Genomic DNA, 15926 nt, shown 5'->3' with positions numbered 1-15926 from the left:
GACCATTTACCCCCATGGGAGGGCGCACTGTGACCCCCGAACCTTACCCCCGACATCCTCAGGCCTATGACCCCGCCCCTCTCCCCAAACCCCGCCCCCTGTCCCAGGCCCCGCCCCTCTCCTGTGCCCCCTGTCCCAGGCCCCGCCCCTCTCCCAGGCCCCGCCCCTCTCCTGTGTCCCCAGGCCCCGCCCCCTCTCCCCAGGCCCCGCCCCTCTCCTGTCCCCTCTCCCCAGGCCCCGCCCCCTGTCCCAGGCCTCGCCCCTCTCATGTGCCCCTCTCCCCAGGCCCCGCCCCTCGTCCCAGGCCCCGCCCCCTCTCCCCAGGCCCCGCCCCCTCTCCCCAGGCCCCGCCCCGTGTCCTTAGGCCTGTGTCCCCGAGCTCTCCTGTGATGTTCCGCCGGACTCTCGCTCTCTCGTTTCGGTTTTGTGGCTTTCGCTCCGCCGCCGCCCACCGGGGGCCGAATGTGGCCGTGGTGAGTGTCGGGGCGCGGGCGCGGGCCCGGGGAAGGGGCTGGGAGCGGGGCCCGAGGCCCGAGGCCTGAGGCCCAGTCTGACCCCTCTTTCCCCTTGCTGTTGGGCGGGGGGCCGGTGTCTGTAGCCGGGCCCTCGATAGTGGCAGGCTCGGGGGGTGAGGAGGCCGCGGGCGGGAGAGATACACTGCGACCCCTGACCCTTCTGCTGGAGTCCTGGACAGTGACCCCTGACCCTTCTGGTGTCCTGGACGGTGACCCCTGACCCTTCTGGTGTCCTGGACGGTGACCCCTGACCCTTCTGGAGTCCTGGACAGTGACCCCTGACCCTTCTGCTGGAGTCCTGGACAGTGACCCCTGACCCTTCTGCTGGGTCCTGGACAGTGACCCCTGACCCTTCTGCTGGAGTCCTGGACAGTAACCCCTGACCCTTCTGCTGGGTCCTGGGCAGTAACCCCTGACCCTTCTGCTGGGTCCTGGGCAGTAACCCCTGACCCTTCTGCTGGGTCCTGGACAGTGACCCCTGACCCCCCTGACCGTGGGCTGTAACTCGGTCTCTCCTGGTTTGAGTATCTCACAGTGTCTGTTCCTGTTTTCCGCAGGTCCTCTCGGGCTGTGGTGTGTACGATGGGACCGAGATCCACGAGGCCTCTGCGTGAGCAGTTTTCACTTACTTTAAATCTTGTTTGTGCCCAAACCTTGTGAGGTCGCAGTGCGGCAAAGGGAACTGACAGTGAGCGCAGCGTCTCGGCTCAGAGTCCCTGGCAGTGTCGGTCCCTCTCAAGCTCTCTGCGCCCAGCTCCCATGCTCCGTGTACACGGGTGTGAACTCTGTATCTAACCCATGCTGTACCTGCCCTGGGAGTGTTTGATGGGACAGTGTAGAGGGAGCTTTACTCTGTATCTAACCCATGCTGTACCTGCCCTGGGAGTGTTTGATGGGACAGTGTAGAGGGAGCTTTACTCTGTATCTAACCCGTGCTGTACCTGCCCTGGGAGTGTTTGATGGGACAGTGTAGAGGGAGCTTTACTCTGTATCTAACCCGTGCTGTACCTGCCCTGGGAGTGTTTGATGGGACAGTGTAGAGGGAGCTTTACTCTGTATCTAACCCGTGCTGTACCTGCCCTGGAAGTGTTTGATGGGACAGTGTAGAGGGAGCTTTACTCTGTATCTAACCCGTGCTGTACCTGCCCTGGGAGTGTTTGATGGGACAGTGTAGATGGAGCTTTACTCTGTATCTAACCCATGCTGTACCTGCCCTGGGAGTGTTTGATGGGACAGTGTAGAGGGAGCTTTACTCTGTATCTAACCCGTGCTGTACCTGCCCTGAGAGTGTTTGATGGGACAGTGTAGAGGGAGCTTTATTCAGTATCTAACCCTGTACCTGCCCTGGGAGTGTTTGATGGGACAGTGTAGAGGGAGCTTTACTCTGTATCTAACCCTGTACCTGCCCTGGGAGTGTTTGATGGGACAGTGTAGAGGGAGCTTTACTCTGTATCTAACCCTGTACCTGCCCTGGGAGTGTTTGATGGGACAGTGTAGAGGGAGCTTTACTCTGTATCTAATCCATGCTGTACCTGCCCTGGGAGTGTTTGATGGGACAGTGTAGAGGGAGCTTTACTCTCTATCTAACCCATGCTATACCTGCCCTGGGAGTGTTTGATGGGACAGTGTAGAGGGAGCTTTACTCTGTATCTAACCCGTGCTGTACCTGCCCTGGGAGTGTTTGATGGGACAGTGTAGAGGGAGCTTTACTCTGTATCTAACCCGTGCTGTACCTGCCCTGGGAGTGTTTGGTGGGACAGTGTAGAGGGAGCTTTACTCTGTATCTAACCCGTGCTGTACCTGCTGCAATGGGGTATTTGTGAGACTGAGGTTGTTTTTGTGCTGTGTGGTGCTCTCTCTAGGTGGAAATAAATCGTCCGGTTTTCCCCTGATTTCAGGATTTTGGTTCACCTGAGCCGGAGTGGGGCCGAGGTCCAGGTTTACGCCCCCGACGTCTCCCAGATGCACGTTGTGGATCACATCAAAGGGGAGCCTGCTGGAGGGTCCAGGTCAGTTCATTCTGGGGAGTGAGGAGGGACATTTGTGGGACAATGAGCGCTCCTGTGTGAGTGTGCCCCTGTGTGTTATGTGTGACTACTGTGTGTGTGTGTGTATTGTGTGTGTGTGTACCGTGTGTGTAGTATGTATGTGACTATAGTGTGTGTGTGTGACTACTGTGTGTGTGTATTGTGTGTGTGTAGTATGTATGTGACTATAGTGTGTGTGAGTGACTACTGTGTGTGTGTATTGTGTGTGTGTAGTATGTATGTGACTATAGTGTGTGTGTGACTACTGTGTGTGTATTGTGTGTGTGTGTATTGTGTGTGTAGTATGTATGTGACTATAGTGTGTGTGTGTGTGACTACTGTGTGTATTGTGTGTGTGTACTGTGTGTGTATTGTGTGTGTGTACTGTGTGTGTAGTATGTATGTGACTATAGTGTGTGTGTGTGTGACTACTGTGTGTATTGTGTGTGTGTACTGTGTGTGTAGTATGTATGTGACTATAGTGTGTGTGTGTGTGACTACTGTGTGTATTGTGTGTGTGTACTGTGTGTGTAGTATGTATGTGACTATAGTGTGTGTGTGTGTGACTACTGTGTGTATTGTGTATGTGTACTGTGTGTGTAGTATGTGTGTGTACTGTGTGTGACTATAGTGTGTGTGTATTGTGTGTGTGTGTGTATTGTGTGTGTACTGTGTATGTATTTTGTGTGTGTGTGTACTGTGTGTGTATATTGTGTGTGTATATTGTGTGTGTATACTGTGTGTACTGTGTGTGTATACTGTGTGTACTGTGTGTGTATATTGTGTGTGTGTACTGTGTGTATATTGTGTGTGTGTACTGTGTGTATATTGTGTGTGTGTACTGTGTGTATATTGTGTGTGTGTACTGTGTGTATATTGTGTGTGTGTACTGTGTGTATATTGTGTGTGTATATTGTGTGTGTGTGTGTACTGTGTGTGTGTACTGTGTGTGTGTACTGTGTGCGTGTACTGTGTGTATACTGTGTGTGTATATTGTGTGTGTGTACTGTGTGTATATTGTGTGTGTGTACTGTGTGTATATTGTGTGTGTGTGTACTGTGTGTAGTATGTGTGTGTGTACTGTGTGTGTAGTATGTGTGTGTGTACTGTGTGTGTAGTATGTGTGTGTGTACTGTGTGTGTAGTATGTGTGTGTGTACTGTGTGTGTAGTATGTGTGTGTGTACTGTGTGTGTAGTATGTGTGTGTGTACTGTGTGTGTAGTATGTGTGTGTGTACTGTGTGTAGTATGTATGTGACTGTGTGTGACTGTGTGTGTACTGTGTGTGTAGTATGTATGTGACTATATTGTGTGTGTGTGTATTGTATTGTGTGTGACTATAGTGTGTGTGTATTGTGTGTGACTATTGTGTGTGTATTGTGTGTGTGTATTGTGTGTGACTATAGTTTGTGTATTGTGTGTGTGTATTGTGTGTGTGTATTGTGTGTGACTATAGTGTGTGTGAGTGACTGTATTGTGTGTGTGTGTAGTATGTGTGTGAATATAGTGTGTGTGAGTGACTGCTCCCTCGACCCTTTTCCCACTAAACTACTGACCATCCAATTTCCTTTCCTGGTCCCCATGTTAGCTGATATCGTTAACAGTTCCCTCTCCTCAGGTACTGTCCTCCTGCCCTTTAAATCTGCCGTCATCACCCCCTCCTCAAAAAACCCACCCTTGACCCCTCTGTCCTTCGAAACTACCGCCCCATCTCCAACCTCCGCACCGTTACCTCGAGTCCCCCAAGGATTGCCTGTCTCTGCCCCTGCCTCAGCTCATCTGCTGCTGAAACCCTCATCCCTGCATTTGTTACCTCCAGACTGGACTATTCCAGTGTTCTCCTGGCCGGCCTCCCATCTTTTTTTTATTCGTTCATGGGATGTGGGCATCGCTGGCGAGGCCGGCATTTATTGCCCATCCCTCATTGCCCTTGAGAAGGTGGTGGTGAGCCGCCTTCTTGAACCGCTGCAGTCCGTGTGGTGACGGTTCTCCCACAGTGCTGTTAGGAAGGGAGTTCCAGGATTTTGACCCAGCGATGATGAAGGAACGGCCGATATATTTCCAAGTCAGGATGGTGTGTGACTTGGAGGGGAACGTGCAGGTGGTGTTGTTCCCATGTGCCTGCTGCTCTTGTCCTTCTAGGTGGTAGAGGTTGTGGGTTTGGGAGGTGCTGTCGAAGAAGCCTTGGCGAGTTGCTGCAGTGCATCCAGTGGATGGTACACACTGCAGTCATGGTGCGCCGGTGGTGAAGGGAGTGAATGTTTAGGGTGGTGGATGGGGTGCCAATCAAGCGGGCTGCTTTGTCCTGGATGGTGTTGAGCTTCTTGAGTGTTGTTGGAGCTGCACTCATCCAGGCATAAACTTGAGCTCATCCAAAACTCTGCTGCCCGTATCTTAACTCGCACCAAGTCCCGTTCTCCCATCGCTGATCTACATTGGCTCCCAGTCCGGGAAAGCCTCAATTTTACAATTCCCAACCTTGTTTTCAAATTCCACCATGGCCTCGCCCCTCCCTATCTCTGTAACCTCCTCCAGCCCTACAACCCTCCGAGATCTCTGCGCTCCTCCAATTCTGGCTTCTTGTGCATTCCTGATTTTAATCGCTCCACCATTGGTGGCCATGCCTTCAGCTGCCTCGGCCCTAAGCTCTGGAATTCCCTCCCTAAACCTCTCCAGCTCTCCACCTCTCTCTCCTCTTTTAAGACGCTCCTCAAAACCTACTTCTTTGACCGAGTTTTTGGTCGCCTGTCCTAATATCTCCTTATGTGGCTCGGTGTCAAATTTTGTTTGTGAGTCGTCATGGGACATTTTACTACGTTAAAGTTGCTATATAAATGCAAGTTGTTGTGCGTGTGAGTGTGTGTATATTGTGCGTGTGAGTGTGTGTATATTGTGCGTGTGAGTGTGTGTATATTGTGCGTGTGAGTGTGTGTATATTGTGCGTGTGAGTGTGTGTATATTGTGCGTGTGAGTGTGTGTATATTGTGCATGTGTGTGTGAGTGTGTGTATATTGTGTGTGTGAGTGTGTGTATATTGTGTGTGTGAGTGTGTGTGTATATTGTGTGTGAGTGTGTGTATATTGTGTGTGTGAGTGTGTGTATATTGTGTGTGTGAGTGTGTATATTGTGTGTGTGAGTGTGTGTATATTGTGTGTCAGTGTGTGAATATTGTGTGTGTGTGTGAATATTGTGTGTGTGTGAATATTGTGTGTGTGTGAATATTGTGAGTGTGTGTATATTGAGTGTGAGTGTGTGTATATTGAGTGTGAGTGTGTGTATATTGAGTGTGAGTGTGTGTATATTGAGTGTGAGTGTGTGTATATTGAGTGTGAGTGTGTGTATATTGAGTGTGAGTGTGTGTATATTGAGTGTGAGTGTGTGTATATTGAGTGTGAGTGTGTGTATATTGTGTGTGTGAGTGTGTGTATATTGTGTGTGTGTGTGTGTGTATATTGTGTGTGTATATTGTGTGTGTATATTGTGTGTGTATATTGTGTGTATATTGTGTGTATATTGAGTGTGTGTATATTGAGTGTGTGTATATTGAGTGTGTGTATATTGCGTGTGTGTATATTGCACGTGTGAGTATATTGCGAGTGTGTATATTGTGTGTGTGTGTGTGTATATTGTGTGTGTGAGTGTGTGTATATTGTGTGTGTGAGTGTGTGTATATTGTGTGTCAGTGTGTGAATATTGTGTGTGTGTGTGTGTATATTGAGTGTGAGTGTGTGTATATTGTGTGTGTGAGTGTGTGTATATTGTGTGTGTGAGTGTGTGTATATTGTGTGTGAGTGTGTGTATATTGTGTGTCAGTGTGTGAATATTGTGTGTGTGTGTGTATATTGAGTGTGAGTGTGTGTATATTGTGTGTGTGAGTGTGTGTATATTGTGTGTGTGAGTGTGTGTATATTGTGTGTGTGAGTGTGTATATTGTGTGTGTGAGTGTGTATATTGTGTGTGTGAGTGTGTGTATATTGTGTGTGTGAGTGTGTGTATATTGTGTGTGTGAGTGTGTATATTGTGTGTGTGAGTGTGTATATTGTGTGTGTGAGTGTGTGTATATTGTGTGTGTATATTGTGTGTGTGTGTGTATATTGTGTGTGTATATTGTGTGTGTATATTGTGTGTGTGAGTGTGTGTATATTGTGTGTGTGAGTGTGTGTATATTGTGTGTGTGAGTGTGTGTATATTGTGTGTGTGAGTGTGTGTATATTGTGTGTGTGAGTGTGTGTATATTGTGTGTGTATATTGTGTGTGTATATTGTGTGTGTATATTGTGTGTGTATATTGCGTGTGTGTATATTGCGTGTGTGTATATTGCGTGTGTGTATATTGCGTGTGTGTATATTGCGTGTGTGTATATTGCGTGTGTGTATATTGCGTGTGTGTATATTGCGTGTGTGTATATTGCGTGTGTGTATATTGCGTGTGTGTATATTGCGTGTGTGTATATTGCGTGTGTGTATATTGCGTGTGTGTATATTGCGTGTGTGTATATTGCGTGTGTGTATATTGCGTGTGTGTATATTGCGTGTGAGTATATTGCGCACGTGTGTGTGTATATTGTGTGTGTGAGTGTGTGTATATTGTGTCAGTGTGTGAATATTGTGTGTGAGTGTGTGTATATTGAGTGTGAGTGTGTGTATATTGAGTGTGAGTGTGTGTATATTGTGTGAGTGTGTGTATATTGTGTGAGTGTGTGTATATTGTGTGAGTGTGTGTATATTGTGAGTGTGTATATTGTGTGTGTGAGTGTGTGTATATTGTGTGTGTGAGTGTGTATATTGTGTGTGTGAGTGTGTATATTGTGTGTGTGTGTGTATATTGTGTGTGTGAGTGTGTGTATATTGTGTGTGTATATTGTGTCAGTGTGTGAATATTGTGTGTGTGAGTGTGTATATTGTGTGTGTGAGTGTGTATATTGTGTGTGTGAGTGTGTATATTGTGTGTGTGAGTGTGTATATTGTGTGTGTGAGTGTGTGTATATTGTGTGTGTGAGTGTGTGTATATTGTGTATGTATATTGTGTGTGTGAGTGTGTGTATATTGTGTGTGTATATTGTGTGTGTGAGTGTGTGTATATTGTGTGTGTATATTGTGTGTGTGAGTGTGTGTATATTGAGTGTGTGTGTATATTGAGTGTGTGTGTATATTGAGTGTGTGTGTATATTGAGTGTGTGTGTATATTGAGTGTGTGTGTATATTGCGTGTGTGTGTATATTGAGTGTGTGTGTATATTGAGTGTGTGTGTATATTGAGTGTGTGTGTATATTGCGTGTGAGTGTATTGTGAGTGTGTATATTGTGCGTGTGAGTGTGTATATTGTGTGTGTGAGTGTGTGTATATTGTGTGTGTGTGTGTATATTGCATGTGTGTCAATATTGCGTGTGAGTATATTGCGAGTGTGTATATTGTGCGTGTGTGTGTATATTGAGTGTGAGTGTGTGTATATTGTGTGTGAGTGTGTGTGTGAGTGTGTGTATATTGTGTGTGTGAGTGTGTGTGTGAGTGTGTATATTGTGTGTGAGTGTGTGTATATTGCGTGTGTGTGTATATTGCGAGTGTGTATATTGTGCGTGAGTGTGTATATTGTGCGTGTGAGATTGTGATTGTGTGTGTGAGTGTGTGTATATTTTGTGTATATTGTGTGTGTGAGCGTGTGTATATTGTGTGTATATTGTGTGTGTGAGTGTGTGTATATTGTGTGTGTGTGTGTGTGTGTATTGTGTGTGTGTGTATTGTGTGTGTGTGTGTATATTGTGTGTGTGTATATTGTGTATTGTGTGTGTGTGTATTGTGTGTGTGTATTGTGTGTGTGTGTATATTGTGTGTGTTGAGTGTGTGTATATTGTGCGTGTGTGTGAGTGTGCGTGTATATTGTGTGTGTATATTGTGTGTGTTGAGTGTGTGTATATTGTGCGTGTGTGTGAGTGTGTGAGTGTGTGTGTATATTGTGTGTGTATATTGTGTGTGTTGAGTGTGTGTATATTGTGCGTGTGTGTGAGTGTGCGTGTATATTGTGTGTGTGAGTGTGTGTGTGTGTGTGAGTGAGTGTGTGTATATTGTGTGTGTGAGTGAGTGTGTGTATATTGTGTGTGTGAGTGAGTGTGTGTATATTGTGTGTGTGTGTATATTGTGTGTGTGTATTGTGTGTGTGTATATTGTGTGTGTGTATATTGTGTGTGTGTATATTGTGTGTGTGTGTGTATATTGTGTGTGTGTGTGTTGTGTGTGTTGTGTGTGTGTGTATTGTGTGTGTGTATATTGTGTGTGTGTATATTGTGTGTGTTGAGTGTGTGTTGAGTGTGTGTATATTGTGTGTGTATATTGTGTGTGTATATTGTGTGTGTTGAGTGTGTGTGTGTTGAGTGTGTGTGTGTTGAGTGTGTGTGTTGAGTGTGTGTGTTGAGTGTGTGTGTTGAGTGTGTGTGTTGAGTGTGTGTGTGTGTTGAGTGTGTGTGTGTGTTGAGTGTGTGTGTGTTGAGAGTGTGTGTTGAGAGTGTGTGTTGAGAGTGTGTGTTGAGAGTGTGTGTTGAGAGTGTGTGTTGAGAGTGTGTGTTGAGAGTGTGTGTTGAGAGTGTGTGTATATTGTGTGTGTATATTGTGTGTGTTGAGTGTGTGTGTTGAGTGTGTGTATATTGTGTGTGTTGAGTGTGTGTATATTGTGTGTGTTGAGTGTGTGTATATTGTGTGTCAGTGTGTGAATATTGTGTGTGTGTGTGAATATTGTGTGTGTGTGAATATTGTGTGTGTGTGAATATTGTGTGTGTGTGAATATTGTGTGTGTGTGAATATTGTGTGTGTGTGAATATTGTGTGTGTGTGTATATTGAGTGTGAGTGTGTGTATATTGAGTGTGAGTATATTGCGAGTGTGTATATTGTGCACGTGTGTGTGTATATTGTGTGTGTGAGTGTGTGTATATTGTGTCAGTGTGTGTATATTGAGTGTGAGTGTGTGTATATTGAGTGTGAGTGTGTGTATATTGAGTGTGAGTGTGTGTATATTGAGTGTGAGTGTGTGTATATTGAGTGTGAGTGTGTGTATATTGAGTGTGAGTGTGTGTATATTGAGTGTGAGTGTGTGTATATTGAGTGTGAGTGTGTGTATATTGAGTGTGAGTGTGTGTATATTGAGTGTGAGTGTGTGTATATTGTGTGTGTGAGTGTGTGTATATTGTGTGTGTGTGTGTGTATATTGTGTGTGTGAGTGTGTGTATATTGTGTGTATATTGAGTGTGTGTATATTGAGTGTGTGTATATTGAGTGTGTGTATATTGCGTGTGTGTATATTGCACGTGTGAGTATATTGCGAGTGTGTATATTGTGTGTGTGTGTGTGTATATTGTGTGTGTGAGTGTGTGTATATTGTGTGTGTGAGTGTGTGTATATTGTGTGTCAGTGTGTGAATATTGTGTGTGTGTGTGTGTGTGTGTATATTGAGTGTGAGTGTGTGTATATTGTGTGTGTGAGTGTGTGTATATTGTGTGTGTGAGTGTGTGTATATTGTGTGTGAGTGTGTGTATATTGTGTGTCAGTGTGTGAATATTGTGTGTGTGTGTGTATATTGAGTGTGAGTGTGTGTATATTGTGTGTGTGAGTGTGTGTATATTGTGTGTGTGAGTGTGTGTATATTGTGTGTGTGAGTGTGTATATTGTGTGTGTGAGTGTGTATATTGTGTGTGTGAGTGTGTGTATATTGTGTGTGTGAGTGTGTGTATATTGTGTGTGTGAGTGTGTATATTGTGTGTGTGAGTGTGTATATTGTGTGTGTGAGTGTGTGTATATTGTGTGTGTATATTGTGTGTGTGTGTGTATATTGTGTGTGTATATTGTGTGTGTATATTGTGTGTGTATATTGTGTGTGTATATTGTGTGTGTGAGTGTGTGTATATTGTGTGTGTGAGTGTGTGTATATTGTGTGTGTGAGTGTGTGTATATTGTGTGTGTGAGTGTGTGTATATTGTGTGTGTATATTGTGTGTGTATATTGTGTGTGTATATTGCGTGTGTGTATATTGCGTGTGTGTATATTGCGTGTGTGTATATTGCGTGTGTGTATATTGCGTGTGTGTATATTGCGTGTGTGTATATTGCGTGTGTGTATATTGCGTGTGTGTATATTGCGTGTGTGTATATTGCGTGTGTGTATATTGCGTGTGAGTATATTGCGAGTGTGTATATTGTGCACGTGTGTGTGTATATTGTGTGTGTGAGTGTGTGTATATTGTGTCAGTGTGTGAATATTGTGTGTGAGTGTGTGTATATTGAGTGTGAGTGTGTGTATATTGAGTGTGAGTGTGTGTATATTGAGTGTGAGTGTGTGTATATTGAGTGTGAGTGTGTGTATATTGAGTGTGAGTGTGTGTATATTGTGTGAGTGTGTGTATATTGTGTGAGTGTGTATATTGTGAGTGTGTATATTGTGTGTGTGAGTGTGTGTATATTGTGTGTGTGAGTGTGTATATTGTGTGTGTGAGTGTGTATATTGTGTGTGTGAGTGTGTATATTGTGTGTGTGAGTGTGTGTATATTGTGTGTGTATATTGTGTCAGTGTGTGAATATTGTGTGTGAGTGTGTATATTGTGTGTGTGAGTGTGTATATTGTGTGTGTGAGTGTGTATATTGTGTGTGTGAGTGTGTATATTGTGTGTGTGAGTGTGTATATTGTGTGTGTGAGTGTGTGTATATTGTGTGTGTGAGTGTGTGTATATTGTGTGTGTATATTGTGTGTGTGAGTGTGTGTATATTGTGTGTGTATATTGTGTGTGTGAGTGTGTGTATATTGTGTGTGTATATTGTGTGTGTGAGTGTGTGTATATTGAGTGTGTGTGTATATTGAGTGTGTGTGTATATTGAGTGTGTGTGTATATTGAGTGTGTGTGTATATTGCGTGTGTGTGTATATTGCGTGTGTGTGTATATTGAGTGTGTGTGTATATTGAGTGTGTGTGTATATTGCGTGTGAGTGTATTGTGAGTGTGTATATTGTGCGTGTGAGTGTGTATATTGTGTGTGTGAGTGTGTGTATATTGTGTGTGTGTGTGTATATTGCATGTGTGTCAATATTGCGTGTGAGTATATTGCGAGTGTGTATATTGTGCGTGTGTGTGTATATTGAGTGTGAGTGTGTGTATATTGTGTGTGTATATTGTGTGTGTATATTGTGTGTGAGTGTGTGTGTGAGTGTGTGTATATTGTGTGTGTGAGTGTGTGTATATTGTGTGTGTGAGTGTGTATATTGTGTGTGAGTGTGTGTATATTGCGTGTGTGTGTATATTGCGAGTGTGTATATTGTGCGTGTGAGTGTGTATATTGTGCGTGTGAGATTGTGATTGTGTGTGTGAGTGTGTGTATATTTTGTGTATATTGTGTGTGTGAGCGTGTGTATATTGTGTGTATATTGTGTGTGTGAGTGTGTGTATATTGTGTGTGTGTGTGTGTGTGTGTATTGTGTGTGTGTGTATTGTGTGTGTGTGTGTGTATATTGTGTGTGTGTATATTGTGTGTGTGTATATTGTGTATTGTGTGTGTGTGTATTGTGTGTGTGTATTGTGTGTGTGTGTATATTGTGTGTGTTGAGTGTGTGTATATTGTGCGTGTGTGTGAGTGTGCGTGTATATTGTGTGTGTATATTGTGTGTGTTGAGTGTGTGTATATTGTGCGTGTGTGTGAGTGTGTGAGAGTGTGTGTGTATATTGTGTGTGTATATTGTGTGTGTTGAGTGTGTGTATATTGTGCGTGTGTGTGAGTGTGCGTGTATATTGTGTGTGTGAGTGTGTGTGTGTGTGTGAGTGAGTGTGTGTATATTGTGTGTGTGAGTGAGTGTGTGTATATTGTGTGTGTGAGTGAGTGTGTGTATATTGTGTGTGTGAGTGAGTGTGTGTATATTGTGTGTGTGAGTGAGTGTGTGTATATTGTGTGTGTGAGTGAGTGTGTGTATATTGTGTGTGTGAGTGAGTGTGTGTATATTGTGTGTATTTGTGTGTGTGTGTATTTGTGTGTGTGTGTATTTGTGCGTGTGTGTGTATTGCGTGTGTGTGTATTGCGTGTGTGTATTGCGTGTGTGTGTGTATTGCGTGTGTGTGTGTATTGCGTGTGTGTGTATTGCGTGTGTGTGTGTATATTGTGCATGTGAGTGTGTGTATATTGTGCGTGAGTGTGTGTATATTGTGCGTGAGTGTGTATATTGTGCGCGTCAGTGTGTGTATATTGCGTGTGTGAGTGTGTGTGTGTGTATATTGTGTGTGTGTATTGTGTGTGTATATTGTGTGTGTGTATATTGTGTGTGTGTGTGTATATTGTGTGTGTGTGTGTGTGTGTTGTGTGTGTTGTGTGTGTGTATTGTGTGTGTGTGTATATTGTGTGTGTGTATATTGTGTGTGTTGAGTGTGTGTATATTGTGTGTGTATATTGTGTGTGTTGAGTGTGTGTGTGTTGAGTGTGTGTGTGTTGAGTGTGTGTGTTGAGTGTGTGTGTTGAGTGTGTGTGTTGAGTGTGTGTGTTGAGTGTGTGTGTTGAGTGTGTGTGTTGAGTGTGTGTGTTGAGTGTGTGTGTTGAGTGTGTGTGTTGAGTGTGTGTGTGTGTTGAGAGTGTGTGTTGAGAGTGTGTGTTGAGAGTGTGTGTTGAGAGTGTGTGTTGAGAGTGTGTGTTGAGAGTGTGTGTTGAGAGTGTGTGTTGAGAGTGTGTGTTGAGAGTGTGTGTTGAGAGTGTGTGTTGAGAGTGTGTGTTGAGAGTGTGTGTTGAGAGTGTGTGTTGAGAGTGTGTATATTGTGTGTGTTGAGTGTGTGTATATTGTGCGTGTGAGTGTGTGTATATTGTGCGTGTGTGTGAGTGTGTGTGATTGTGTGCGTGTATATTGTGTGCGTGTATATTGTGAGTGTGTGTATATTGTGCGTGTATATTGTGAGTGTGTGTATATTGTGCGTGTGAGTGTGTGTATATTGTGTGTGCGTGTGTGTGTGTGGTATGGATATCCGAGGCATAATTTCAAAGTTTGCAGATGACACGAAAGTCTCAAGTGTGAAATGACGCATTTTGGTAGGAAGAATGAGGAGAGGCAATATAAACTAAATGGTACAATTTTAAAGGGGGTGCAGGAACCGAGAGACCTGGGCGTGTACGTATACAAGTATTTGAAGGTGGCAGGACAAGATGAGAAGGCTGTTTAAAAGCATACGGGATCCTGAGCTTTATTAATAGGCACAGAGTATAAAAGCAAGGAGGTTATGCTAAACCTTTGTAAAACACTGGTTCGGCTGCAACTGGAGTATTGTGTTCAATTCTGGACACCACACTTTAGGAAGGATGTGAAGGCCTTAGAGAGAGTGCAGAGGAGCTTTACTAGAATGGTGCCAGGGATGAGGGACTTCAGTTATGTGGAGAGACTGGAGAAGCTGGGGTTGTTCTCCTTAGAGTAGAGAAGGTTAAGGGGAGATTTGATAGAAGTGTTCAAAATCATGAACAGTTTTGATCGAGTAAACAAGGAGAAACTGTTTCCAGTGGCAGAAGGGTCGGTAATCCAGAGGGAGAGATGAGGAGAATGTGTTTTGTGCAGCGAGTTGTTCCGATCTGGAATGCGCTGCCTGAAAGGGCGGTGGAAGCAGATTCAATAATAACTTTCAAAAGGGAATTGGATAAAGACTTGAAAAAGAAAATTCACAGGGCTATGGGGAGACAGCAGAGGGGAGAGAGACTGATTGGATAGCTCTTTCAAAGAGCTGGCACAGACACGACGGGCCGAATGGCCTCCTCCTGTGCTTTATCATTGCATGACTCAGAGTGAGGTCTGCGTTGGATGGACACGGGCTAGCGGACAGTGAGGTTTGATGATGGAGGAGCGAGCAGCCCTGAGCAGCATTTAGCCAGGGTCAGAGTCTGAAGCCAGGCTCTCTCGCACACTGTGCTGCGTGATTTGCTTCCTGTGACCTAATTCTACCTATTCCCCGCCCCCCAGGAATGTTCTGGTGGAGTCTGCACGGATTGCTCGTGGTAAAATCATGGATCTCGGTAAGCTGACTGCCCAGGATCACGATGCTGTTATCTTCCCTGGCGGGTTCGGTGCTGCCAAGAACCTGTAAGTAGCAAAGCTCGGCCTCTCTGTCATAGGACCATAGGAACAGGAGTAGGCCATTCAGCCCCTCGTGCCTGCTCCACCATTTGATAAGATCATGGCTGATCTGTGATCTAACTCCATATACCTGCCTTTGGCCCATATCCCTTAATACCTTTGGTTGCCAAAAAGCTATCTATCTCACATTTAAATTTAGCAATTGAGCTAGTATCAGTTGCCGTTTGCGGAAGAGAGTTCCAAACTTCTACCACCCTTTGTGTGTAGAAATGTTTTCTAATCTCGCTCCTGAAAGGTCTGGCTCTAATTTTTAGACTGTGCCCCCTACTCCTAGAATCCCCAACCAGCGGAAATAATTTCTCTCGATCCACCCTATCCGTTCCCCTTAATATCTTATAAACTTCGATCAGATCACCCCTTAACCTTCGAAACTCCAGAGAATACAACCCCAATTTGTGTAATCTCTCCTCGTAACTTAACCCTTGAAGTCCGGGTATCATTCTAGTAAACCTACGCTGCACTCCCTCCAAGGCCAACATGTCCTTCCGAAGATGCGGTGCCCAGAACTGCTCACAGTACTCCAGGTGCGGTCTAACCAGGGTTTTGTATAGCTGCAGCATAACTTCTGCCCCCTTGTACTCTAGTCCTCTGGATATAAAGGCCAGCATTCCATTTGCCTTCTTGATTATTTTCTGCACCTGTTCATGACACTTCAATGATCTATGCACCTGAACCCCTAAGTCCCTTTGGACATCCACTGTTTTTAACTTTTTACCATTTAGAAAGTACCCTGTTCTATCCTATTTTGATCCAAAGTGGATGACCTCACATTTGTCTACATTGAATTCCATTTGCCACAGTTTTGCCCATTCACCTAATCTATCACTATCGCTTTGTAATTTTATGTTTTCATCTACACTGCTTACAATGCCACCAATCTTTGTGTCATCGGCAAACTTAGATATGAGACTTTCTATGCCTTCATCTAAGTCGTTAATAAATATTGTGAATAATTGAGGCCCCAAGACAGATCCCTGCGGGACTCCACTAGTCACATCCTGCCAATGTGAATACTTACCCATTATCCCTACTCTCTGTCGCCTTTCGCTCAGCCAACTTCCTAACCAAGTCCGTACTTTTCCCTCGATTCCATGGGCTTCTATCTTAGTTAACGGTCTCTTATGTGGGACCTTATCAAATGCCTTCTGGAAGTCCATATAAATTACATCCATTGACATTCCCCTGTCCACTACTTTAGTCACCTCTTCAAAAAATTCAATCAGGTTTGTCAGGCACGACCTACCTTTCACAAATCCATGC

General features: G+C 44.6%; 1 protein-coding gene across 1 annotated transcript; it reads left to right on the top strand.

Moving 5' to 3' along the window:
- The first annotated feature begins 331 nt into the window (after window positions 1-331).
- LOC137327032 (glutamine amidotransferase-like class 1 domain-containing protein 3, mitochondrial) lies at window positions 332-14616 on the top strand. Its single transcript, XM_067992414.1, has 4 exons — window positions 332-473; window positions 1073-1125; window positions 2414-2524; window positions 14493-14616. The coding sequence occupies exons 1-4, from the start codon at window positions 390-392 to the stop codon at window positions 14614-14616; spliced, it is 372 nt and encodes a 123-aa protein (XP_067848515.1). The 5' UTR covers window positions 332-389.
- Window positions 14617-15926: the final 1310 nt, after the last annotated feature.

Source organism: Heptranchias perlo, chromosome 11 (genome assembly GCF_035084215.1).
Source record: "Heptranchias perlo isolate sHepPer1 chromosome 11, sHepPer1.hap1, whole genome shotgun sequence".
NCBI lineage: Eukaryota > Metazoa > Chordata > Chondrichthyes > Hexanchiformes > Hexanchidae > Heptranchias > Heptranchias perlo.
This window is presented reverse-complemented; position numbering and strand designations above follow the sequence as displayed.